At 34.4% G+C, this 27,102-nt stretch overlaps 2 protein-coding genes across 4 annotated transcripts in view; one reads left to right on the top strand and one right to left on the bottom strand.

The window, feature by feature from the left end:
• The window catches only part of nfrkb (nuclear factor related to kappaB binding protein), a 25,424-nt gene extending 10,045 nt beyond the window's left edge, over nt 1–15,379 (top strand). For 2 of the 3 annotated variants that reach the window (XM_087300146.1, XM_087300145.1), the window contains exons 13-26: nt 69–148; nt 227–273; nt 393–453; nt 576–750; nt 2,529–2,635; nt 2,718–2,841; nt 5,025–5,104; nt 5,230–5,444; nt 7,225–7,501; nt 8,712–8,921; nt 11,076–11,822; nt 14,421–14,527; nt 14,628–14,763; nt 14,846–15,379. In XM_087300146.1, the coding sequence (XP_087156272.1) occupies nt 69–148; nt 227–273; nt 393–453; nt 576–750; nt 2,529–2,635; nt 2,718–2,841; nt 5,025–5,104; nt 5,230–5,444; nt 7,225–7,501; nt 8,712–8,921; nt 11,076–11,822; nt 14,421–14,527; nt 14,628–14,763; nt 14,846–14,971 (2,492 nt within the window). In that variant the 3' untranslated portion in view covers nt 14,972–15,379. 3 annotated transcript variants of the gene reach the window in all.
• On the bottom strand, nt 15,257–27,102 carry tmem45b (transmembrane protein 45B). Its single transcript, NM_205677.1, is given in 6 exon segments — nt 15,257–16,053; nt 19,602–19,744; nt 19,826–20,010; nt 20,089–20,292; nt 23,079–23,287; nt 27,027–27,102. Coding segments are annotated over 5 exon segments (852 nt in total). The 5' UTR covers nt 23,281–23,287; nt 27,027–27,102; the 3' UTR covers nt 15,257–15,935.

Below are 27,102 nucleotides of genomic sequence, written 5' to 3'. Positions count from 1 at the left end.
TAAAAAGTGAAGATATAATTCTATAATTATCTTTAATTGAATGCATTTCTGTGCACTGATGTGTACAGGTTCGAGTCAGGATGGGGATAAAGATCTGAGTGCCCTGTGCCAGTTATGGCTGGAGTCAAAGGATCATGTGATAGTCAAGGTAGTAAAGGACTTAATTTCTTTCTCACAACGATGACATCCTATTTTCTTAATTTCTAATTTGATTTGTGTTTTGCAGCAAGAGGGAGAGGAAACTGCAGAACTCACTCCTCCAACACCCAGAGTGTGAGTTTAACTGTGGATTACAGTGTTTATTTAACCATAAGCTTCAAACGTGAATGAAAAACCTTTTGTTCTTGTAGTTGACTCTGGCATTTCATTCTGTTTCTTCTATTCTCCATTAGATGGACTGACTATGTGGTGAGGCCTAGTACAGGAGAGGAAAGGCATGTTTTTCAAGAACAGGTTAGTCTTTGGGTTTCACCAACCATACATTGTCAAATGCATATTTTTTCGCATTGCTGCGCTGCTTGTGGAATGTAGCCTGTTATTATTCTTTCAGTCACTGATACATTTGTGTTCTTTAGGAGCAGCAACGTTATGATCAGCCTCATAAAGCCTTCACCTACCGAATGCATGGCTTTGAGTCTGTGGTGGGACCAGTCAAGGGAGTTTTTGACAAAGAGACGTCACTCAATAAAGCACGAGAACATTCTTTGTTGCGCTCTGACAGACCGGCTTATGTCACCATACTGTCTCTTGGTAAACAATGAGTCCTTTTTGTAGTTTTGTTAGGGGTGTTAAAGTATTATTATTTACATGGTTTAGTAACAATCTTCTCCATTTTTTTTATTTATTTGTTGTGCTTCAAAATTTAGTTTTCCACAAAAAAAAATGTCCTCATTTATTTTCCCTGAATTATTATAATAACAATTATTCTCCCTGTTGAACACAAACACAAATATGTTACAGTATTCTGGTGGCTGGCAGAAGCTATTTAAGTCAGTGGGTGCAGTTATCAAAATGTCTTCTTTTGTGTTCAACAGAAGAACGAAACACAAATAGGCTTTGAAATAGTGAAGGATGTGTAAACGATTGCAGAATTTCCATTTTGTAGGTGAACCAACCCTTTAATTGAAAAGGAGAATTTACCCCAAAAACAATTAAAGGTGTAGTTATAAAGGAAAATTAAGAAATTGTTAGTAGTTTACTCACCCTTAAGATATCCAAGATGTAGGTGACTTTTTTTCCCCCCTCAGTTGAAAACAGGGCTGGACGATTAATGGAAAAGTAATCGAAATCAATGTTCAGAATCTATAATCAATAAAATTTTTCCAGGTCAATTTGTTCAATTACTTTCCCTACCTTGCGTGGAGTCACGTGACCACGCTCTGTTAAGGCTGAATTTTACTTATTATATTATGATTTTTAGTTATTATATTATTATGATATCATTCTTCTGCCAAGGGCACGTGTACAGTTCGGCGCAGCTTTCGCATACATGCTTACCTTTCAAAAAAAAAATCTTAAAAAATCTCTCACGTGTAACGTGAGCATATTTACTGTACAGAGTTTGTCAGTGAACTATGAGGGCAAAAATATAAAATAAATGAATAAAAAAATATTGAATTTTTTATATTGGAATTAAAATGTTCAATTAATCGAGATTTTGATTTTAGAACAAATCGCTCAGTCCTAGTTGAACATTAAGTAAAATTGGTAACACTCTATTTGATGGCTGAATTTATATAGTATTATTACAGGATTACAATTGTATTATAATGCAGTCATGAATGATAATAACAACAGTAATATTATTAAACTTAATTTGACGCCTAATAGTTTCAAATTTTCAGTTTTTTTTCCTTGACATTGTTTTCTTAAATTGATAGTTCACCCAAAAATTTTAATTCTGCCATCATTTATTCATCCTCCTCTTGTTCCAAAACTGGTTGATTTTCTTTCTTCTGTTGAACACAGAGGTAGATATACTGAAGAATGTATGTTTTGTTCCTACTATGGATGTCAGTGGTTGTTTTTTTTTTTTTGTCCAACATTTTTCAGAATATCTCGTTTTGTGTTCAGCATAAGAAAGAAATCCAAAATAGTTTAGAATCACTTGAGTCTGAGTAATAGGTTAGGAATTTCTTTCATTTATTTGGGTATACTATCTCTTTATAATCTGTGAAGTATATAGAATATATGCAGAATATGGTTTATAAGGAATTCCACATCCATTATAATGAAATTACATAAATTAAACTTTTTTTATACAGGCTTTCTAAAAAAAGTAGCTACAATTCAAGTAGCAAACACTTTAGGAGTTAAAAATCACAGACAAAACTACATTAATATCTATAACCCCTAACGATACATTGAGGTCTTATAAAGTAAACTAAAAGATCTGTGCAAGTCAACATTATTTACTGGGTGAACTACTTATATAAATAATATATAATAATTCTCAGATTTGGTTGATCTTAAATTGAGGGCAAATTAAAGAACTATAATGCATACATTTACTGTTTACATGTATGCAGTTCGAGATGCCGCCGCCAGACTCCCTAACGGAGAAGGTACTAGAGCTGAAATTTGTGAATTACTCAAGGACTCCCAATTCCTTGCCCCAGATGTCACCAGCGCTCAGGTCAGGCATGTTTGTCACGCTGTTGTATTTACTGTTATAACACGTTAGTCACTTTCACTCCCACACTTTTTTGTATTTTTAGGTTAACACCGTGGTAAGCGGTGCCCTCGATCGCCTGCACTATGAGAAAGACCCCTGCGTAAAGTATGACATCGGCCGCAAACTGTGGATCTACCTGCACAGGGACCGAAGCCAAGAGGAGTTTGGTAAGCGGCCCTGTAAACCAATGCAATGATTCACGTACTGCAACGTAAAAGACAAGAAGTTTCAATGCTACAGGCAGAATGTGGATCAGTATGTGTATACTATATTCATATTGCTCAACAAGTATAACAGGTTTAGGACTCGGAGAACAGCAGGCTGGATCAGATTTCCATATGCTGCTGTTGGTAAATGGTCCTTCAAAGTCAGACATGAGAGGATGATGCCTAAATTGTTGATTTAGTATTATAGATCCTTTTCACATTTCCGGGTTTTTCAGTAGTGGAAGGAAAACTCCTCGATGGTCTCATAAAGACTTTTAAAAAAAAGTTAGTGTGAGACTGATGACGGCAACCAGAGAAGAGAATAACGTCAAATTTACTCTCACCCTCATTGACGCTGCATTAGCAATCACCTCGCCTAAGCTGTAATTAGTTTTTTTGTAATTTGATGCAAAGATAATATAATACAGAGATGCACAAACTAGGGCCCTTGGGCCAAAGTGGGCCCATGGTAACCTTTGAATTTGCTTAACAACCAAATAGAGAAGAGATGGAGAAATGATGGAAAAGGTTGGGGGAATCCCTCAAACAGAGATCGTCATTTCTAATTTTACATAACCTTTTTTGTGTTTAATTGCTGAGCTACAAAAAAAAAAAAAAAAAAAAAAAACAGAAATTAAATGTTAATGAAACAAAAAAATAAACAGGGGGGCTGATAATTCAGGAAGGACTAATAATTCTGAGTCTGACTTTAACTATATATATATTCATTGTTTTATAAATGAGATTGCTTATGGTTTTATTGTAAGAACTACATGATACAATGTAATATATATATATATATATATATATATATATATATATATAGATAGATAGATAGATATATATATAGATATATATATATATATAGATATATATATTATTTTTATGAATAAAGTAATTTTATTTTATATATATATATATATATATATATATATATATATAATTTTTTATTCTGTATATTTTAAATTATTAAATTAAGAAGTTACCATGGCAACTTTAATGTAATACAGTCTGGTATATTTAGTTTCAGCCCACCACCCTCTATCGGGTTTAGATTTTGGCTCTTCATAAAAAAAAAGTTTGGGCACCCCTGAAATAATACATAGATAAATGCATATAAATGTTCATATGTTTTTTGTTTTTAAATCTAAGTATTAAAAACTTGCAAATTTAAGTGTATTATTATGGTTAAAAGCATTGTAACAATCTTGTAAAAAGGTTCCATTTTAATTTTTTATGCACTTTATTTTTTAAATATAGCATTTTTTAATTATAATTTAGTGCTTAAACTTTCAAATTTGTTACAAATTTCACTGGCCTTAATTATAAAGGTAAAAATGAGTAATAGTAATAATAGATAAAGTGCCCCGTTTATTATATTTCTGAATTTAACTTTCATGTATTGTCATGCTGACCATAAAAGATAAGTCTTTCAGAGTTCAGAGGATCAAAGTTCAGCATTAGTGCAGTTATTGTCTCCAAAAGGAAGAACAAATTTAAACCATCTGTTTCCTGTACAAACCTATGTAGATCAGTAGCAAATTTACATATTGCCAGTCAACAATCCTTACTGTGGTCTACTGAAAACCTCTGTTTTGACTCACAAACACTTTAGTCGTTTGCTGAGGACCGGAAGAGTTCGGTTTGTGTTGTCGGTATGTTGAATTATGATGTTTTCAGCGCAATGAAAGCAAATTCCTTTTTTTACATGCACTTTCACAGGATAAGGACTCTGGCTTGACTTGTTGCGCAGTGTAATTGATGCCATCATTACTGAAGGTATCATTGAGATTACAAGTGGAAGATTTGATGATGTAGGAGACCGCCAAAACAAAAACCCCTAAAATAGCAACACCAATACTGCATCAAAAAATCAGAAGCTTTTATTGTCATTACACTAATGTATACAATGAAATTTAAGAGTACTCCTTGGGGTTTGTGTAAGAATATTAGAAAGAGTTAAAGTAAAAATAAAAATAACAATACATACTGTAGCAATAACGGAGCCTTGCAAACCAGATGCTTCCAGATTTTATTCCTGACTCAAATAACGCTTTAAAGCAAAAGATTCAATATTTCCTTTATCAGATTGCAAATACAAAATGTTAAATAGGTCCAGGATCTAATCATCTCTCTTGAATCAGAGCGAATACACCAAGCCCAAGCTGCAGCTGCCAAAGCCAAGAAAGCTCTTCAACAGAAGCCCAAACCGGCACCAAAACCTGTACGTTCTGCCTTTTACACTCCTTTTGTTGTTGTCATGCTCATTTGAAATGTAAAGCAGCATTTTGGTCACTTCTGATTTGCGAGATCAACTGTTGAGGATGTTTATGTTTGTGTGTATTTTAGAAGGCAGGCGGTAAGGAGCCAGGCAGTAAGAACGGTATTGCTGAGGCTGGTCAGAGCACAAGCAATGAAGGAATAGCCATTGCAGCCACCAGCTTGTCTCAAACTCCATCCACCCCCACACAAAGCACTCCTGGAACCCCTAAATCACCCCTCCCTCCAACATCAGCTACTCCAACCAAAGTGGCCGCTCCAGAGCCCATCAAAACCAATCCCAGGTCAGTGGTTGATGAATAAAATACTTCAGTTTTTAGTTTAGTCAGGTCATCTGCTAGGCTGGTCATATGTCTTTCAAAACCCACATGACTGTTGTCTTTGTTGAAATACTAAGAAAATTAATAATCGGAACATTCCAAAGAAGATTTGCGCTCATGAAATTCCTAGAATCTTTCATTTTCGGTTTAAGTCATGCAGGTTTGAAGCAACTTGAGGCTGAGGAGACGACAGAGTATTCATTTTAGTTAGCATATCTCTTTAACCTGTGTGTTTCGCAGGGATAAAATGAGTTCATAATTAATAAAGCTGCTACACAAATTTTCCAACAGAATCAACTTAAAGCTACTTAGTTTGTTTCTTTTGTGTGTGTGTGTGTGTGTGTGTGTGTGTGTGTGTGTGTGTGTGTGTTTTAATAATTATTTTTAGGGGTTTTTCAACTTTGATTTTGAATAGGATAGTGGAGGTTACAGACAGGAAAGTATTGGGAGTAGAGAGAAAGGTCGGCAAAGGACCTCGAGCTGGGAGTCGAACTCGGGTCTCCATGAGCACCCAGGTGCTATATTAAATTAAATTTAGTTAATCTTTATTTCTTTAGCACTTTTACAATGTAGATTGTGTCAAAGCAGCTTATCATATAAGTTCTAGTTTATTGAAATTGAAACTGTGTCAGTATAGTTTTCAGAGTTTAAGTTCATATATGTTGGCGCACTTAACCACTAGGCTATTGGTGTCGACTTTTGTGTGTTTTTTAATAGTTATTTCATTAGTATTATTATTGTTTTGTTTGCTTGCATGCTTTTACTGAAGATATGCTTTTGTGACAACCTTATAAATAGTTTACTCATAATTTACTCACTCTTAGGCTATTAAATATGCTAGTAAAACAGTAAAGAATTTAATTAATTTATCTATTTATTATTATATTTTTTGCTTAAACTGGTCATTGGTGGTGCCTAAATTGGGAGTCAACATCTATGAGCACTTTAAGAGTAAAAAAAAAAACATTGTGTCCTAATTTGTCTAAATATTCTTTGATTTTGCCTTTGAAGAAAAAGTACACAATTTTGAGTGTGTAACAAGAGAGTACGCAAATTTGAGACACTACTTCCTCATTAACAGACCATTATGCTGCTTAGTTATGTGTAAATAATCGTCACATCATCCACATTTCTTTCATATTAAATTACTTGCTATATTGCAGATTCAGCAGCAGATTCATTTGCCATTCACAGGTCTTTCTGTTTTTGTAGAGTCTCCAAAAAATACAACAGTATCAATGATTTACTCATTTTAATTTATTTTTTTAAACAATAACAAAGGTTAAACAAGAACATTCAAAAGCCCCAGGTTTTACAAACCTATTTTATGACAGTGTTCAGTAATAAATTAAGTTACTTCTTTTAGGTGCAATAAGTTTTAGTAATTTATGGCAAGTGCAAGTATTGTTCGCTATCAACAGTGAGCAATACTTGTACTTGCCACAAAACATAAAAGCATTATTATATTAACATGGGAAGGAAATGACTTGTACTGTACTGTATTTATGATTCCATTCTTGTTCTCTTAAATAAATTACAAAAACTTGTTACACCTAAAAGAACTAACTTATTACTGAAAACTGTCATAAATTAAGTTTGTCAAATTGAATTCATTTAATTGTAACAAGCCAAAGTAATTTGTTTAAGTTTTCACTTTTTACAGTGTATATATTGAATAACTAAGGTTAAGTAAATAAATATTTATTTAACTTTCATGTTCATAAACATCCTTTTCCTCCCGCAGTGTCCTGTTGGTGTCTCCTCCTACCATGCCTCAGTTAGGAACCCTGCTCTCTGCTAGTCAGCCCAGTCCACAGGTCTCCCAGCAGGCCTCTCCGCAGTCTGCCACTCGTGTAGTGGCGCACTCGGCTGCCACCGGCTCTCTGCCTCAGGTGCGAGTGGTCACTGCTCAGCCTAGTCTTCACACATCCACTGCAGGCCAAGCAGCAACTCTAGTGCACCAGAGCCCTCATCACATCAGAGTGCCGGTCACTGTAGCCCATGGAAAGAACATCACGCAGGTGCATTACAACATCTCATCTACTTTATAATAATAATAATAATAGGTCTCTCAATCACCAATAATTGTGTACGTTTTTGGTATTGATACGCACATTTGAACTTTCCACTTAATTCAAACTCATCCATCTGTTTTAATTTGGAGTCTTCGTAATAAGCAACCACATACATGTCTGTAATTTGCACAATACATGCCCAAACCAGGTCAATATAAAGACTTTCCAGTTATTTTCTCTAGGAAGTGGAAGCCAAAAAAAATAATAATGTCCTAGGTTTACAGGATTATTGCATACAAATTGTATATGTTATTCTTGAATTGTTTTATACATTACAATAATATTTAGTTTAAAGGTTTTTTAGGTCTTTTTAGATTTTGAACTATATACAGCAAAGTATAATATCCACCCGACTGAAAGGAAAAATATAATAAAAACAGTAATAATGGAATAATAGGTACAAAATCAGAACTGAAGGATATCTGATACAGTTTCTCTCATATTTGATCAAAATTGTACACATTTGTCTTACTGGCGCCATTTATTTTGGTTGTGGTATGTTCCAAACTAATAATGTTCAGTAGGTAGAGTTTTCAAGAAATATCAACTGAAGTAAATGGATCCAGCCATATTTTCAGGATCTTTTTTTTTTCATAGCAGTCAGAACAATGGGCAGTATCCTTCTTTGGTTGATGAATAAAGAGAGTGATGAATAGGAGAAAAAGTAATGGGTCACATTAGATCTGAGTTCTCATTAGATCTGATAGTAGGTCTTGCTACCTATTATGAACGCTTTTGATAAATCGTGACAAGGGCCAGACAGAATTAGCAGATATTTTTTGCTGTTGGAGAATTTTGTAAAAAAAAAAAATTGCGGATTATGCAGAATGATTTTAGGAGTATCGTAACTAAAACAACTGAATATATGAAATTAACTATAATACCTTTTTAACTTTTATTTAATGTTTACAATGCAAATCCAATTAGATCCACTTATTTGGTAAACAAAGCAAGTCTTGTATAATAGATCTACTAAAAGAAAGAAAATATTACTTTACAAACTGTATTGTAAATAAAACATATGAACACTTTAATATTACTATTATTATATCACAATAATATTAGTGAAATTAATTAAAAAACAGAATAAATATAAATTTACCTAATCATGACTTATTTGTGAAAATGTCCATATCTGTCTGTTTGTTTTGTACAGGCAGTGGTGACTCTGCCATTAAGAAACCAGTCTGCAGGAAGCCCCATTCAAGTGCAGGCTTCTCGTGGTCAGGCCAGTCTTACTGTTCCAGGTCTTGCCTCTGCGGTCACAGTAACCAAACCTCAGACGAGCTCCCCTGCCAGCCCTGCACACAACCAAACAGCACCCGCAGTACTGCAGGGAGTCAGCAGCCAGAGTATAATCAAACAGGTACAAGAGGACTCAGAGAACATTTTTGTTTTTTTTATTTATTCTTGTTTTTTTTTTATATATCTATTTAGACACAGAAGTATAGTAATTTAGTTTACACTTCATTTTAAAGTGTTCTTCCCAATTCATTCACTACTCTGTAATGCTAATTTAAGACATGTACTGTACATACTTTGTGGTTAGGGTTAAGGTTTAGGGTTAGTTGCATATAATTATGCATAATTAATCCTATGGTAATAATATGGATCGTGTAACAAGAACAACTTTTATTATCAACCATTTAAATTTAACATTTCATAAATAAATTTTAAAAAACTAGGCCATATAAACAACACCAGTTTCAACTAAAAAGAGGAAAATGCATTTTCAACGAGCCATATTAAGTCAGATCCATGTAAAGGAGTTTGATTTGACAACATTGTCATCTGTAGACAAAATATTTTTTAAAAAGAAAAGGATTTTCCATATTGTGTCAACTAAACATACCCTTAGTTTCCAGAATGGATGATACATGTTTGCTAATAATAAAAAGACTAAAATTAGGTTTGCACATAAAAAAATATACCTCTATATGAAAAAAAACAATAAATAAACCAGTAAGAACATAAATAAATACATTTCTTTAAACAAGATAAGTGGTCAAAGTTTATTTACTAATGCACTTTCTGGCACTGTAAATACAGTGTACTTATTAGAATTTCACAATATTAATGGTAATCTTTCTCTTCTCTAATTTTCTTGTTTTTATGAACTGTTTTTTTATTTATAGTGAAACAGTAAGTATAAGTTAATATTAATCAACAAAATACTTGATTTAGGAAAAGGATTTGGCTTAGGTTTATTAAATATAATCATACATAACTTACTGTTTTTACCAAAGTACATGCATACACTCACTGGCCACTTTATTAGGTATACGTTACCAGTACCAGGTTGGACCCCCTTTTGACTTTAGAACGGTCTTAATCCTTCGTGGCATAGATTCAACAAGATGCTGGGAATATTTCTTAGAGATTTTGGTCCATATTGACATGATAGCATCACGCAGTTGCTGCAGATTTGTCGGCTGCACATCCATGATGCAAATCTTCCGTTCCACCACATCGCAAAGGTGCTCTATTGGATTGAATTCTGGTGACTGTGGAGGCCATTTGAGTACAGTGAACTCCTTGTCATGTTCAAGAAACCAGTCTGAGATGATTCGCACTTTATGACACGATGCATTATCCTGCTGGAAGTAGCTATTAGAAGATGGGTACTCTGTGGTCATAAAGAGATGGACATGGTCAGCAACAATACTCAGGTAGGCTGTGGCATTGATACGGTGCTCAGTTGGTTCTAATGGGCCCAAAGTGTGCCAAGAAAATATCCTCCACACCATTACACCACCAACACCAGCCTGAATCGTTGATACTAGGCTGGATGGATCTATGCTCTCATGTTGTTGACGTCAAATTTTGACTCTACCATCCGAATGTCGCAGGAGAAATCGAAACTCATCAGTCCAGACAACTTTTTTCCAATTTTCTAATGTTTAATTTTGGTGAGCCTGTGTGAACTGTAGCCTCAGTTTCCTGTTCTTAGCTGACATGAGTGGCACCGCCTCAAGGTTCGACATGTTGTGTGTTTAGTGAAGCTCTTCTGCATACCTCAGTTGTAACAAGTGGTTATTTGAGTTACTGTTGCCTTTCTATCAGCTTAAACCTGTCTGACCATTCTCCTCTGACTTCTGGCATCAACAAGGCATTTGTGCCCACAGAACTGCCGCTCACTGGATATTTTCTCTTTTTCGGATCATTCTCTGTAAACCCTAGAGATCAGCAGTTTCTGAAAAACTCAGACCAGCCCATCTGGCACCAACTACCATGCCACGTCCAAAGTCACTTAAATCACCTTTCATCCCCATTCTGATGCTCGGGATGAATTGCAGTAGATTGTCTTGATAATGTCTTCATGCCTAAATGCATTGATTGGCTGATTAGAAATTTGTGTTAACGAGCAGTTGGAAAGTGGCCGGTTCGTGTACATACATACATTAAATATCTATATACGATTTATCCTTTCTCAATTATTGCTCATAACATACTAATAATTATCACTTAGAATGTATCAGTGTATCATTTCCACATCAAATCTCACTTCTGTTTCACCCAGGTTGCGATCACTGGTCAGCTGGGTGTAAAAACCCAGAGCGGAGCAGGAATCCCGCTCACCGCCACTAACCTACGCATTCAAGGCAAAGATGTGCTCCGCCTTCCCCCTTCCTCAATCACCACAGATGCCAAAGGTCAAACAGTGCTTCGCATCACTCCAGACATGATGGCCACACTCACCAAATCTCCAGTGGCCACAGTCAAACTCACTCCAGACATGCTGAGCAGCGCCACAAGCTCAGGGAGCAAAAGCATCTCTGCGACGTTACATGTGTCTCAACCTCAGCCTTCACCACCCACCTCCAGCACCACTGCATCTGAAAACCTGGCAGTCAAAACACCGGCAACCCTAGTGAAGGTTCACCCTGAATTAAAGACCGCCTGCGACACAGCCATCCGACTCATGCCCGCTTTAGCAGTCACTATGGCTGATTCAAAGGCCCGCACGTTCTCAACCGTCACCTCGTCTGACTCTAAAGCAGGCACCACTATTCGGATAGTGCCAAACCTTGGTGTCATCCCTCAGAAACAAGGCCAGGCTGTCTCAATCGCCACTACAACCACTAGTACGAAGCCTATCACCGTGTCATCAGGCGCGGCCACTGTTACCATCGCTACCAGTGGAGTGGCAGGGGCCAAAGGTGTAACGCTGGGCACCGCTGGCACAGGATCTACCCTTTCACTGGGCACCGCTGCTGCTACGGTCAGACAGGTGCCGGTCAGCGCTACTGTCGTCACCACACAAACTGTGAGTTTAACTTTTAGTGTAATAAAAAGTAGTACAATTTAGTTCCTAGATTTCTTTTGAAATTAATAACTTTACAATAGCATTACAGATGTTTTAGACCCATCACATAATGTTTTTGAAACCATTTATTTTAAATTTGAAAGTTGGTAAATAAAGCATTTTAAAGGGATAGCACACTCAAAAATGACAAATTTGTTGATTCTGTTGAGCACAAAAGAAGATGGTTTAAAGAATGTTGAAAACCTGTAACCATTGACCTTTATAGTCTGAAAAACTAACATGGAAGTATGGAAGTCAACGGTTACAGGATTCCAATCTTCTTAAATATATCTTCTTCCATGTTCAACAGAACCATACTGGTTTGGAACAAGTAAAGGGTAAGTAAATAATGAAAAATTTATTTTTTGGGTGAACTACTTAAACAAATGTAATGAAAAATATAATAAAAACTTTTGCATACAATAAAAACATTATTTCAACCTTTATATTGTAATCTATTCCTGTGATGGCAAAGATTAATTTTTAGCATCATTGCTCCAGTTTTATATGTGAAATGATGCTTCAGAAATGCTTTAAACATCCTGATTTGATGCATAGAAAAGCATAATAAAATAAATGTAACACTTTACTATATACTATCATTTGGTAACTATAGTTAATGCATTAACACACATAAAACAGAGCAGTATTACTTTATAGCCCTTATTAACCTTTGTAAATGTTAGGTAATAAAAATATTAATGTTCCTGTTAGGTCATGGTGCATAAACTGTTGTTGAGTCATTCAACTTTTGACATGTAACAATACAGTAGTAAGTGGGAAAATTAACTACAATTACTAAATGCCCTTAAAACATTTTCAATTGTTTCTTTTTTAACAATATCTAAAATAGTAATATATGAGCAATTCTACGCAAATGCCAAAATTAGGTTTTCACCAAAATAGAGAGACCGTTTCTACATTTTTAAAGTAAGTATTTTACAGTACTTTAAATATACTTAAAAATATCTCTGTGTTTTCAAACTATTATATTTGATTTACCAAAATCGCACAAGTAGCAATTTCACATCTGTCACATCCATAACAGCAGTGTCACATCCATAACAAAGCTTTTTCCTCATCAATGCAAAAATGTTAAATAAAATAAAATAAATTATTTTTATACTACAGTGAGCCAACTCTTATTCTTTTGATTAGCATTATTATTTTTAAGTTGTGCAGTTTAATTCACAGAATTTCTATAAAGTATGTTGTGTACTGTACACTTGCAGACTTTTTTGGTCCCATCCGTAACGCATGTTTATTTTTCTTATTTAAAATATAAAATATATTTATAGATTAATATTTTTCTGCTCCCATAACTCTGTGGTCAGTTGTTTTGGAAAATATAAACAGTTGTTTCAATATGGTAACGTATACTTTGTATGTGAATTTATGTTTTGAGTTTTTACTGCAAATGTCACATCCAAACGCTGGAATTACTCATCTCGTATTTAACATTATCAAATAATATTTCTGTAACATTACTGTAAATTGTTAAATTTTGTTCAAAATATAAATTTACTATAAAAGGTAAAGAAATAAACTTAATATACTTAATTTATAAGATCGTATTAAAATATTAAATCATAAAAATGTGATTGAATTGTGTTGACATTGTTTTATATGTTACTCTAACTTACTAAAGCAAGTAAACCCAAATTATCTGCGTTTTGTTTTAAGTTTTACAAGTTATTCAAAGTTAACAAGATTTAATGTTTTTTTTTATGTTTATTGTCAGTTTTAAAGGATTTGTGAAGTAAATAAACTCTGTTCCCGGTACGGGGTCCATGACATCATTTACTTCCACATTTTTTTTATTTTAAAGGTCCATACTGGCCCAATTCCCCCATAAATGTTTTAGTTTTTTCATCAGTTGAAATGGAATAATAATTTTGGGTGGATATATGATTTATGTTTTTGGAGGGATTATAACACAGACAACAAAAACAGTTATTTTAATCTCTTTTAACAGTGTTTTATGAAAACTCAAAGGGAAAACTTAAAATGATACCACACTTTTGCATTTACACTTCTGCATGTGGATTCGGGAAGCTTTTAAATTTGGGTTGGCAAAATCCAGGCGGAAAGCCCAAAATAGCACTTGACTTATTTAGTAACTCATTTTAACATTATAATACATTATATTACACTTAAATATTAATAATATAATACACTTTACTCAATAATAACATTGTTAAATACTTTGTGATAATTGCACTGCACTGCAAGTGCTGTTATATTTTGAATCACAACATCACAGTAAATCATTTGTAATCCTGATCAGTTATCATTTTCTGGGGGAAAATGCTTTAAATAAAATTCTTTTAACTATTGTAATGCTTTAGATGACAACCAAATATTAATATTTTACTCGAACCAATAGCATCCTTTAAATCAAGAAAATTTTCGAGTGGTCTCTTAATTTAATTCAAAGCATTACCAAAACAATTATTTATAGCCTATTAATACATTAGACAGGAAGATTAGTTCACTAGGCCACTATCTCTTATTCAAATCACCGTCATAATGTCTAAACTGTAATCTTGGTCTTTTCAGGGCAAGCTTCCAACGAGGATCACGGTGCCTCTCTCCGTCCTCAGCCAGCCTTTAAAAAATAAGAGTGTGGTCACCACCCCCATCCTCAAAGGGAACATCAGCACCAAGTGAGCCATTCAGTCTCCTCATATGTCATTTCAACATTTGTTATCAGCTGAATCGTTGAATTGTCAAATATGTGTTCTGTTTTTTTTTTTTTTTTTTTAGTATCAGCAATCTTGGCAGGAACATTATCTTGACTACAATGCCTGCGGGCACCAAGTTGATTGCTGGGAACAAGCCTGTCAGTTTTGTCACAGCTCAGCAACTTCAGCAGCTCCAGCAGCAAGGACAGGCCACACAGGTTGACTCATCACCAACCAAACAAATGAATAAACTGGTCCTGCGAGCCTTGCGAGTTAACCAATTGTGTGTCTACACCCTAGGTTCGAATCCAGACGGTTCCGGCCCAGCAGTTACAGCGCACAGCTGCCAGCTCTCCCAAATCTACAGTTTCTACAGTGGTGGTTTCAACAGCACCGTCGCCCAAGACCAACCCAGACCCTCAGTGAGACAAACCCCAGGCCATACCTTTTAGCCATCATTAGAAGAAAACATGAAAACACGCCTATTTTTGTGCTCAGATTTCTAATGAAAAGTGCAACTGAGCATACGCAGTCTCAGCATTTCTGTCATTTTGTTCTCAACATTTCAGGTAAATGCTGAATGCTGCAGGTCAAAAAAGGAAGTGTGATTTGCTTGCTGATGTTATCATTTATGAGCCGCACTGTGTATCAACCTAAGATCTTGGTTAAAGTGAATGGCCTTACTCTAGAAAATGCTGACGTACACAGAAGCAGGTTTTGTTTGATGTTTATTTGTGCTTTCTATATCTTATCTTCTAAAAAAATGTAATTTAACAAGTACTGTGTTCGGTAGTAATATTGCATTGTGATAAATAAATGATCGTGATAATCAAATGACAACTGTTACGTGAAGTCAACCAAATGACATGGCACACTGGAATACAGGGCTTAATCCTGTACTTGAATGCTGTAAATGTAAAACAAATAATTTGCCTGCCTTGAGCCACGTGATTTGCATGATGTGGCAAGTAACATTAATCAAACTGCTAGTTCCGTTCTAACAACAAACAATTATACATTCATATAAATGTAGATATATACATATTCCTTACTTTAATTTCACTGTTGAATATCTCATACATCTATCATAGCTGTTTTGGAGTGAATCTCATTCTTGTTTGAGACTATTACTATATTTAAAAGACTATCATAAAACCACAATATAATTTCAAGATTGGAAATCGTTTGACATTTGTCACTACCACATTATTTACAAGTCCATTTCAGTGTAATCCTTTTAGCACATGCACATGAAAATCTTCTGAATCTTTTGCAGTGAAATGATCGCAAACATAAACTCATAAAGTCCTGTAGGAGTGTGTTAGCAGAGTAAAGAGCTAAAAGATCTGCATTCAGTGCCTTCATTTTTGGCAGCCATGAAAGGTTTCCACTACTCTTCATCTGATTCCTGAAGCAAAGCCTTTTGGGAGCTGGAGTCGGTGGAAGTGCTCTTTCTGAGACCCATCTCCATGTCACCCCTCTGCCTTCTTTCACACCATTTTGAAGTCCTGGAATAAGCGTTGGCACAATGTAAGTAAAGTAAAAACACTGTACAGTAATGTATGTCATTTATTAGCATTAGTGATCAAATATTGTATTTTGTATAGAAAATACTAAAAATATAAGAGCTTATCATCAAGATCACAGGAATATTATGACTACCAAATATAGTGTTTTGACAGATGCAAATAAATCACGTGTTTGTTGTAAACTGATAAAAAAAATAAACAAGGGAAAGAAGCCACTTTGGTACAAACACTCTCATGGGAAAGTAAAAAGTTTATGCTAATGCATATAGACAATCAGAAGGATCTTGATGTGTTTCTCGCTCTGTCCAAAAATAACCACATGCAGAGGATTGGGGCCCTATGGCACAGCATTTTGCATAACTTATTTAGTTTTCTGTATCAAATGTTAAAATGCATGTATGTTATGTCTTAAAGGAACAGTTCACCCAAAAAAATAAATAAAAAATCTGTCATCATTTACACATTTTTTACTTGTTTCAAACATTGATTTTCTGTTAAACCTCAAATAAGATATTTTGAGATGTGTTAAAAACGTGTAACCATTGACTTCCACAGTATTTGTTTTTCCTACTATGCAAGTCAACATGCTTTCAGCTTTCTTCAAAATATCTTATTTTGTGTTCAACAAAAGAAAGAAACATATAAAGGTTTGAAACTACTCAAGGGAGAATAAATAGTGAGTACTTTTTTATTTTTGGGTGAACTATCCTTTTAAATGGTCATAAACAGCTAGGGATCAAATTTAATGAATCTGTTTTTTGCACATAAGTAGTTACTTGTATTTAATTGCATACATTTCACACATATGTATTTTGTTTTTAGATAAAATTTTATAGGCAAGTGTTGGTAATTTGGAACAAATATATTCTTTGATGTCTTCTCTGAATAAAATTCCATCATTATTTACTTGCCTTCATTGTTCTAAACTCATAAAAAAAAATTTCATCTCCGTTGACACTGTTTGCCCAAAAAATCTGATGATGATTTAAAACGTGCATACAGATAAAAAAAATAGCATCCAAAAGGTTTCTGAAAATACTCTAAAGTCTTTTTGTGATGAACAGATAAATTTGACCTTTTGTTTACATGTATGCAGTAATGATTCAACAATGACTATGTTTACATGGACAATAGCAATCAAATTATTTGCTAAATTGTAAATAAGACACTGATATGATTAAGTTGTTTACATGAGCAGCCTTTTAAATGTTCCTTTCATAATACCGGTTTACAAGTTTTAGCACATAATTTGATTAACATCATTGCGTCAGCACGATGTCCACATTTCCTATGGAGTTTCATGTAATTTCGGGCATTTCATTTTCAATTTTGTTGACTTTAACTGCAGTTTGGCACTTTCATTTTCATTCAGGAACATTTCATGCATGCCCCCCCTAACAAATGAGATATTGGATGCGAGTATTAACTGCTGTCCTGTTGTTTTAAGGGAATTTGATACCGCATGCCATATGGGAAAAAACTCTGTATTTCGCATGCGGCAAAAATCCTACACTGCGATAATAGTTTGATTAAGGCGTTTAGATGTCTGTACTGCACTTCAATAATGAGACTAAAATCGGCATACTCCACATGTCTTAATTTGATTTTTGTTTAGTTCGATTATGTCAGCTCTTAATCAGAGTATTGTCTTAATCGTATTATTGACGTCTATGTAATCGTACTGTGTTTAGAGAATTTGAACTCGTTAACAGAAGCACAAACATGCTTTCTTGATAAGTGACAGCCAATGAGTCAAACAAGTCGAACCTTTTTAGAAAGCTTCTTAAAGCATTTACTTTTTGATCTCTTAGTTAAAAATTCTGGGAAAATTTTAGTTTTTTAAGTTAAACATTTTCATAAGGGTCTGAAATGAGTAAATAAGTGAACTAAAGCCATAAACTGACACTAATTTGCATTGAGCAATATTTTTTACCTTATATTTATAATAGTAATAATAGGTTTTATTTGTAATGTGCTTTTCTTAGACTCAAAGTGCTACAAGGCAAAATACTAACAATAGCAGAAACAGTACGACAATTAAAAAATGCAATAAAGCAAAAAAATATAAACCATAAAATAGAATAAAAAGTTAACAATTTATCATCCTAAGTTGAAAGCAATGCTAAAAAGGTGAGTCTTAAGAAGTTTCTTAAAACAGTCCAGAGAAGCGACATTCCTGATGCTGATGGGTAGTGCATTCCACAGCTCTGGCGCACTGTAGGAGAAAGCCCTACCACCCATGGTCTTGAGTTTACAGCGTGACTGATACAGGGTAAAGTTCAGATGCCGAACAAAGACTACGTACTGGAGTTGCGAGAGTCACCATTTATATATATATATATATATAAGCCTCTTTTCCCTTTGTATATTACTCCACCCATATACAACCAGCAAAAAGCAGACACTACAGATCTAAAGTTTAAAAGATGCTTGCTCAGCTGTTTAACTGTAAGCTTATGATTTGAATCCAAGGCGGAAGAAAGTAGTTCCTCATACAAAAGGGTTTTTGAGACTCTCCATGTTTGATTTTGTTTTTATATACACATTTATGCCGTCAAACTGTTGTATAAACTCGTAGCAATGCGATATGGCTGTATATCGACACTGGTGGGGGCACTAAGGCACACGCCTTCCACCAGTGCCGATATACAGCCATATCGCACTGCTACTCGTGTGATATTGCTAATATATATATATACATATATATATACATATATATATATATATATATATATATATATATATATATAAATAATGTTAGTTAATATAAAGTGTTACTTTCAGTTATTATCACACTATAAAACCCAAAAAGTTATGGTAACTCAAACCATTTGAGGAAACCGATTGCAACAAACCATTTAAGTTCAAAAACTAATCCTAATGAGTACTGTGAACTAACACTGAAAAATCCAGCTTAAACCAGCCTAGGCTGGTTGGCTGGTTTTAGCTGGTTGACCAGGCTGGTTTTAGAGGGGTTTTGGCCTTTTCCAGGCTGGTTTCCAGCCATTTCCAGCCTGGTCTTAGCTGGTCAGGCTGGAAACTGACCAGTTAAAACCAGCTTGACCAGCCTAGCCAGGCTGGGAGCCACGCCAAAACCAGCTATGTCCAGCCTAAACCAGGCTGGTCAAGCTGGTTTTAGCTGGATTTAGCTGGTCAGTTTCCAGCCTGACCAGCTAAGACCAGGCTGGAAATGGCTGGAAACCAGCCTGGAAATGGCCAAAACCCCTCTAAAACCAGCCTGGTCGACCAGCTAAAACCAGCCAACCAGCCTAGGCTGGTTTAAAATGGAGTACTTCATTTTAATTGAAGTAATGAGGTATTTAATTAACTCATCATCTTCAACACTAAGTTCAAAACTCTTATCAAATGAGTAGAATTAACTTTTAGTAAATTTTGAGTTAACTACACTTATTTTATTTGATAAAGTTGACTGTAGGGTTTTATAGCATGGTTAACCTGTTAATAGATGAAGTTGCATTTGTGTGTTGCATTTGAAATCTTTTGGTTTACCCAATGTGTTCACTCACCAAAACACTCCACAGTAGCAGATGCCCACAATCAGCAGCGCCACAGCCAGATGCCAGCAGAAGCACATAGTGATAAACATGATGTTGTCATGCCTTGTCAGATCCCACTCTGGTCCACTCAGAGGATACAGCACAAACCCGATCTGAAACAACCAATATTGCTGTGTTGTTCTGACAGTCACATTTACCCTGAATCCCATAAGAGTCTGCACCGTTGTCTTTACCTGGTAGAACCATGTGCCTTGTAGGATGGCCAGAGTGCATCTCAAAAGCTCCAGCACTGCGTTTTCTCGCTTAAACACCTCCATCATTGTGCTGGCAGATCCACCAAATACAGCAAACAGAAGCAGTGAGTGAATGTGCTGGTCCAGAGGTTCACGATTGTGGATGTGGAAGTAGAAAAGGAAGCCTGGAAGAAAACAGCTGTGATATAACATGGAGCTCAATAGTGGACTGGAGTGCTTGATCCAAGATTTATTTTAAATACCTTCAACAAAGAGAGCCAAGGAAAGGAAGAGACGGTCAAGACCAACCGGCACGTGGTGTGAAGATACACTGAGAACATCTGCAATGCCAGAGATGCCATAGAACAAGTACATGGTGCTGTGCTGCCAGTTCATCAGCTTCACCCAACCGTCCTGATACAAGTGTGCATGAGGGCCGTCAGGAACAAACTGCTCAGCCATGATGCCTGGAGGGAAATTTAAGAGTAAACCAACAGGATATTACAATTTTTTAAACAATTAGATTAAAATTAAGTCATTAATGACATTTAAAACCACTGGAAATTTATGATAGAATGCCCAGTCTGCTGTTTGCCATTAGTGAATTGCGATTGTTTAGGCATTCCCAAAGCAAGCCTTTCAATTTTTTCCTCAGACAAAACAGCTTTAAATGTGTTGTAATTTAGTGTATCAGTTTGTGATGCTTTAGTTGCACCTTGTTTTACATTCTTGGTACTTGGTGAAAGGTGTAATTTAGTCTTTTATTTCTTTTTCCTTTTTTGTTTCTAAGTATAACAAACAATGACTGTCATACAATTTTACAGTAATCTACAGAAGATACTTACTAAAATATCAGTCAGTGTAGCAATCATATACATAGCAAAAGGACTGTATTCAAGCATCACTGTTCAGTCATTTTATAGCTTGTTGCCATTGTCCTTTAAAACCTATAGAGAACCAGAAGGGACATGAACGTGTGGAAAAAAATAGGTGGGAAAAAAATAAGCTTTCAAAAATCCAAAAACGTCAACATATTGATAAATAATGTTATGACAGTTGTTTTAATATTAAGATATGATTAAATAGCCTCTTGTTGCAGTTACGAAATAGCTTAACAACAAACAGGGTATGACCATAGGCCAGTGACACCACCACATTGAAATGATCTATACATGCCTTCACCGATTCAGAGGTTGCATAGGAAGGGCGATGATGGACTCGGCTTTAATGGAAAGAAAGTGAATGCAGACATTTTTATATTAACTCCAATGTGCTTTCAAGATTAAAAATATGGGAGAAATATAGGAAAATACTTAACAATAGGATGATAGCTGGATAGAATGGTAAAATATGGGAGAATCCTGACAAAAACGGGAGAGTTGACATGTATAAAATAAATTGGAAGTGTTTGTCAAACAACAGTGTTTTCGAGATAACGCAAAAACGTAACAAATATACTGTATATCTTCCTAACCATTTTTTTTCTTCCATCCATTTTTTCCCCACCATCACATTCTTTCTGGGTCTCTATAAAAACCTCTGTTATGCTGGGGAAAAAATTATAAACGAAAAAAGTTCAGGCGAGAATAGTTTATGTTTACATTCCATGTTACTCTGAATGATGATGGAACATCATTTCAGCCATTTGGCTCGATGACAATGAATTGGATTAATTATGCTTTGTGTAAAGCCTATAAAGCACTTTTGAAAATGTCATCTGATACAGAAATGTGATCCGTGTATTATAGTAAACATGGTAATACTAACCATACACCTATAACCTTAACCCATAGTTACAGTTCTTTACAATAAGGTTGTATTAATGGGTTTACTAACATGAGCAAACAATGAACAATTCATTCATTACAGGATTTGTTCATGTTAGTGTTAGTTAATAAAAAAAAAAAACAGTTTATCATTGTTAGTACATGTTAACTCAGCATGAATTTGGATGATAATAATGCATTAGTAAATAGTGAACTATGATTAATAAATGTTGTATGCGTATTGGTCATTATTAATTCATGTTAGTAAATACATAATGAAAGTTTACTGTGAAGTATGGCTGCACTGACTTATATTAACCAGTATTTTATTTAGGTGTGTGAAAGTGCATGTACTTTAAACTAATATGCTGTTTTTTATTGCAGTGTTTATTCTTCATCCACTTTGCATTCATGAAAGGAGCTTGAAGAGTGTGTTCACTGTTTATTTTACATTCGCACTTCTTTTTAAATACTAATTTATTTTATCATATATCATTTGAAAAAAGGAATTAAAGTTTTAGATGAAAAAAGTTTTTGTAAAAAATAAAAATAGCCTAATTAGTATTAAAATTAACTTTAATATGGGCTGCTTTTGGTGCTTCAAACCTTTTTTTGGTTTTTTTTTTTCTTTCAAGAATGAGGTCCAAGATTCAGAATAAAAGTTGGGCTACTTGTAGTGAAAGATGACTTAATTTTCGTCATATTGTATGTTTTTGCACAGCTGGATGTTGGACTCATGAAAAACAATTGTTTGAATTCATTGGAAGACTTCTTTGATTGGTTTATTTTTTACAATTTAAGACAAAGTAAGACAAATGAGCTCATGTATGGGATAATACTGAACCTTTTACCAGTGGTGGGATCTATCCAACCCCTCCTGGCTATGGCCTGTGTGTCCAAATGAGTATTCACTGATTTATTATGTATGAGTTAGAGAAAAGCATTTATATTTGTTTTATTTTATAAAGGTCTGGTAATATTTCTTTTTAAATTTCCAAAATATTATTTGAAAATGTTCCCTACTTAATGGCTGGAATAACAAAGGATTTGATTTGTTGTGATTGATCAGGCATATTCCACCAAATATTATTGCTAGGCTTATTCCACTAAATATTAAATCATCAGCACTTCTTACGTTATTATGCTGTTGTGTTGTAGTATAAATCAGATATAAACATATCTTAAATAAATCCTGAAATGCTACCTTTATATATGCATGAAAAGTATATAACATGTCATGTAAAGGAGGCCAGCTAGTGAAGTGCTATGCAGTTAAACCTCACTCCTCTGACATCTAGAGGTGCTCTAGAAACAGATGCTAAAGGCTTACAGGTCTTTAGCCTCCTTGTTAGAGCAACCGACTCTCATACAAAAAAATCACTGGTTTGATACCAGCTCAGAATAGGATGGGTGCAGCAGGACTGGTGGGTTACACTCATATTTTAATATGAAAGTAAACATGAATGAGTCCCATGGTTATGGCTCACCAACAAATGCAAAGAAGATCTTGAGCGATCCTTCGATTAAGTCAATGCGGTTAAAGAGTGCGGTGAGCTTTTGTCTCTCTCTGTCTCCAACTTGTCTCTCTTTTCTCCTCAGTATTTGTCGGAAAGGGCATTTTATCGACCACCACAGGCCAAACAGCAGGAAGAATGTACCAGGTAATGCATGTCCCTTGAAGTTGGCCATCCTGCTCCTTGAAGTAGAAAAAACGTAACCATAAGAAACACATAAAGTCAAAAGAATATGAATATTGCAATGTTAACAAGGATTTTTTTTATATTACAAAGAAAACAGAACCAACAAGAACAGCAACAGTTAATAAAAATCAGATAACTTTGAATTATTCAATAACAAACAAGAAAGCTTCATAACAAATAACATTGTATATATACAAAGGGCATACTGTATAATACTTGTGATGTAAAGGGACAAAGACTAGGTTTTAAATGTTTCAGATATAGATGTTCAAGACATTGTTTAAAGCTTTCAATATGTCATTTGTAGCCAAAGTTCACAATGATAAGCTTTTATTGCATAAAGCTAAAAGACAGTTACATCCTCTTTGATAATCTTTAACCAAGAAATGCATGTAGATAAATAAATGTTGGTATTGGTGCTCATATCATAGAAAATATTAAAATAACAGTTTAGTTGGTTAAAAAAATGACTTATGAAATCAGAAAATGAAGTCTGCTTTTAAAACTGCACTTGCTTTTGGTGCTTGGAGATTTTTTCTTTTCATAGTAACTATAACACATCATTTCCTTGTTTTAATTTCTGTCCTCATCTGTCCTGATTCCACCACATTTCAGTCGTATGTGGTACACGTATTCATTATTAATAGTGGGTTATTACCATAAATATTACAAACACATTTGCAGCTTATTATTGTGCACATATTAAGAAATTAAGAATTATGCAATAGATCAATTTAAATTAATGTAATTATGCATAAACATAGCTAACATCAACATTGGACAGACTATACTTTCAGTTGTAGCCCATAACTTATTGCAGATCATTCATTCATTTTCTTTTCAGCTTAGTCCCTTTATTAATCCGGGGTCGCCACAGCGGAATGAACCGCCAACTTAGCCAGCACATTTTTACGCAGCGGATGCCCTTCCAGCCGCAACCCATCTCTGGGAAACATACACACACACTCATTCGCACTCATACACTACAGACAATTTAGCCTACCCAATTCACCTGTACCACATATCTTTGGACTGTGGGGAAAACCAGAGCACCCGGAGGAAACCCAAGCAAATGCAGGGAGCAAACTCCAAACAGAAATGCTAACTGACCTAGCCGAGGCTTAAACCAGCGACCTTCTTGGTGTGAGGTGACATCTACTGCTTCACTGCGTCGCCTAAGCTAAATCAATTTAACTTTATGAGTCGACTGAACTGATGTTATGTTAAACTGACTAAACAGCTTGCGTAACTCGTAAAATAAAGGTTAGAACATGATTAACTTAGTTTAATCAGGCCTGGGCAAAAACACATCAAAATGTGTTTAAAAATAAAAAATACTTTAAAAAAAACTACAAAATACAGAAGCCACAAAATGTATCAAAATAAATTTCTGTATTTTTGTATTTTAAAAATACTACTAAATATTTTTAAAAAGGAGCATGACATCCTTTACCATTAAACTGACTCTTCAATAATTTTCTGAAAACTAAAAAAAAATTGTTATCTATTTTTGCAAATAAACTCTTCATACATGCCCTGCTCTCGCATAACCTTTCAGTTTTTAGGAGATTATTAAATATGTGTTTCATTGTGTCACATCTTCAGGCAAACATCTTTCCTCTTCATTTGCCATACCTTGCAACTATACCTGCTGTTCAATTACTGGCATTTAAAACAGCCAATGAAGTATTGTAGGAATTTCCACTGTAGGACTTATTTTTATGTTGTTTGTTTTAAAGACAGATTTGGCATCAGCGTTTCATCTAAAACTACGATTATTTGTACAGTATCCTCTTTCCCTAAGTATTCTTTTTTTCAGTTATTCTTTAAACGGAAGAGTTAATAATGTCCAAAGCACCAATCAGAGGGTGCATTTTTATTTTTATTTTTTTGCATTATAACACAAACACAATAAGGCAAAATTCAATTAACAACTTTAATCTACATTTACAGAACAGAGCACAAATAATAATCAAATCGATAGTGCAGTAATACAAAGAAATATTGTTTTAATTTTTTCAATAAACTAAGCAGCCTTCTTGCACATTTTGATTTTAGCAACTTTAAAGATTTACAGTATAACCAATATTCCTTTTGGAAAACTAAAAGCAGTGGTTTTGTTTTAAGGCACTTACATTTATGAATATAAAATTTATCCAAAATTAGAATATTGTTCGATACAAATTGAATAATAACATCTTTCCCTCAGAAAAGTTGGGAAAAAACTGGGAGCACAACTTAGGGGAAAATTTTTAATCACGCAAACAAATCAGACCAGAAGTTTCTACATAAACATTCATAAAATAAATCTGCAGTCATTTCAGTGTCAACCTCACAGAATGCATAATTGTTTTGATTAAAATTAAATACATGTCTAAGAAACTTTGAATATTTTGAAGTGTGCTTCTTTAGCTTTGGGAGGTATGGGGAAGGTAAGAAACATAGTTCTTAATTCAATGATTGGAAAAAAAGAAAAACACATTATTTCTAGCTTGTATTGGAAATTTATCTTGGGTCAATATTGGTCTTAATATTTTATTAGGCTTTTCACTCTAAATAAAATCTTGTCCATTTATTAGCAAATTAGGCAGATAAAGTGTGTCATTTTTATTGACCATATTACTAACCCAGAGGGTGCATCTATGACTTCTTACCATATTTTAAAAATACAAAACAAAAAAAAGTATTTTGATACAGAATATTAAGCCATTTCTATAAACCCTATCAAATACAAAGGACAAAATACTATTTTGTATTTAAAATATGTATTTGAAATACATGTATCTTAAATACTGCCGATCCCTGAGTTTAATATATTACAATGATCTAAAAACAGATGCTGTCAGGACTAATGACCTATAGTCCATAAAATTTTTTACACTGTTTCTGACTGAGAAGCATACGAGAACTGAATATTATGCAAGTTCGTGCTTTAATGACTGACATAATTTATTATATAAGCTATTTTTGTGGTTCACCAAACAAAAATGAGAAATCTAAAAAATTGCTGTATTGTATCAAGTGGGTTTTTCTTTTCGTCACCTTTGGTCTGCTGGTTAAAAGAACTACTGTCAAGTATGGTTGGAAATCAAGTTTTCCCGGTTGGTCAGAAGTGCTTTTTGGCTATTTACCTACGTGAATGTGGGCTTTATTGTCCTGCAATAAATAAAGTTCACCTAACTTTTGTCTCTGCACACTGTTTAGATAGTATCTAGTATCAAGTAAGTAGCAATTCACCATGGCTACCACAGTTTTAGATGCAATGCCTTCCTGCCTTTTACAGTATGCTTCCTACAGTGTTACTGTAAGCTAGGCTACTGAAATTAAACAATGTACACTTCACCATTTTCACAAAATACTGTAGCCCACACAAATAAACTGCTAGACACATAGGCTATTTTAACCTAAGAATTGATAGGCTAAACAATTAATAATGATTTTACAGCATATAGTAAAACAATAATTTAGTTACTAATTAATTAACATGGCACTGATTACCATTCTAAACTGAATTAATGTTTTGAATGATTATTTTAATATATATTTTAACATTTAGTATTCACTTAAAACAGTCAAAGAAACAACCCATAAAACAATCTACTGGCAAATCTCTGCATGTTTTTTATATTATTATTATCATTTTTTAAAATTAGATTGGTGAAATTAATTAATTAGGTCGATAATACTAATCAGATACCGAAAATGAGCACAGAGGTTTTGTTTTGTGAACTGTACCTGAATGCTGGCCTGTGTGTTGTGTTGTCACGGCGGGGCTCCCAGTGCAAGAGTTCTCCTGTGCGGCTCTTGTGAT

This window comes from Danio rerio, chromosome 21 (genome assembly GCF_052040795.2).
Source record: "Danio rerio strain M-AB ecotype USA chromosome 21, GRCz13ab, whole genome shotgun sequence".
Lineage (NCBI taxonomy): Eukaryota > Metazoa > Chordata > Actinopteri > Cypriniformes > Danionidae > Danio > Danio rerio.
The sequence above is the reverse complement of the archived record's forward strand: the minus strand, read 5'-3'. Positions and strand labels throughout refer to the sequence as shown.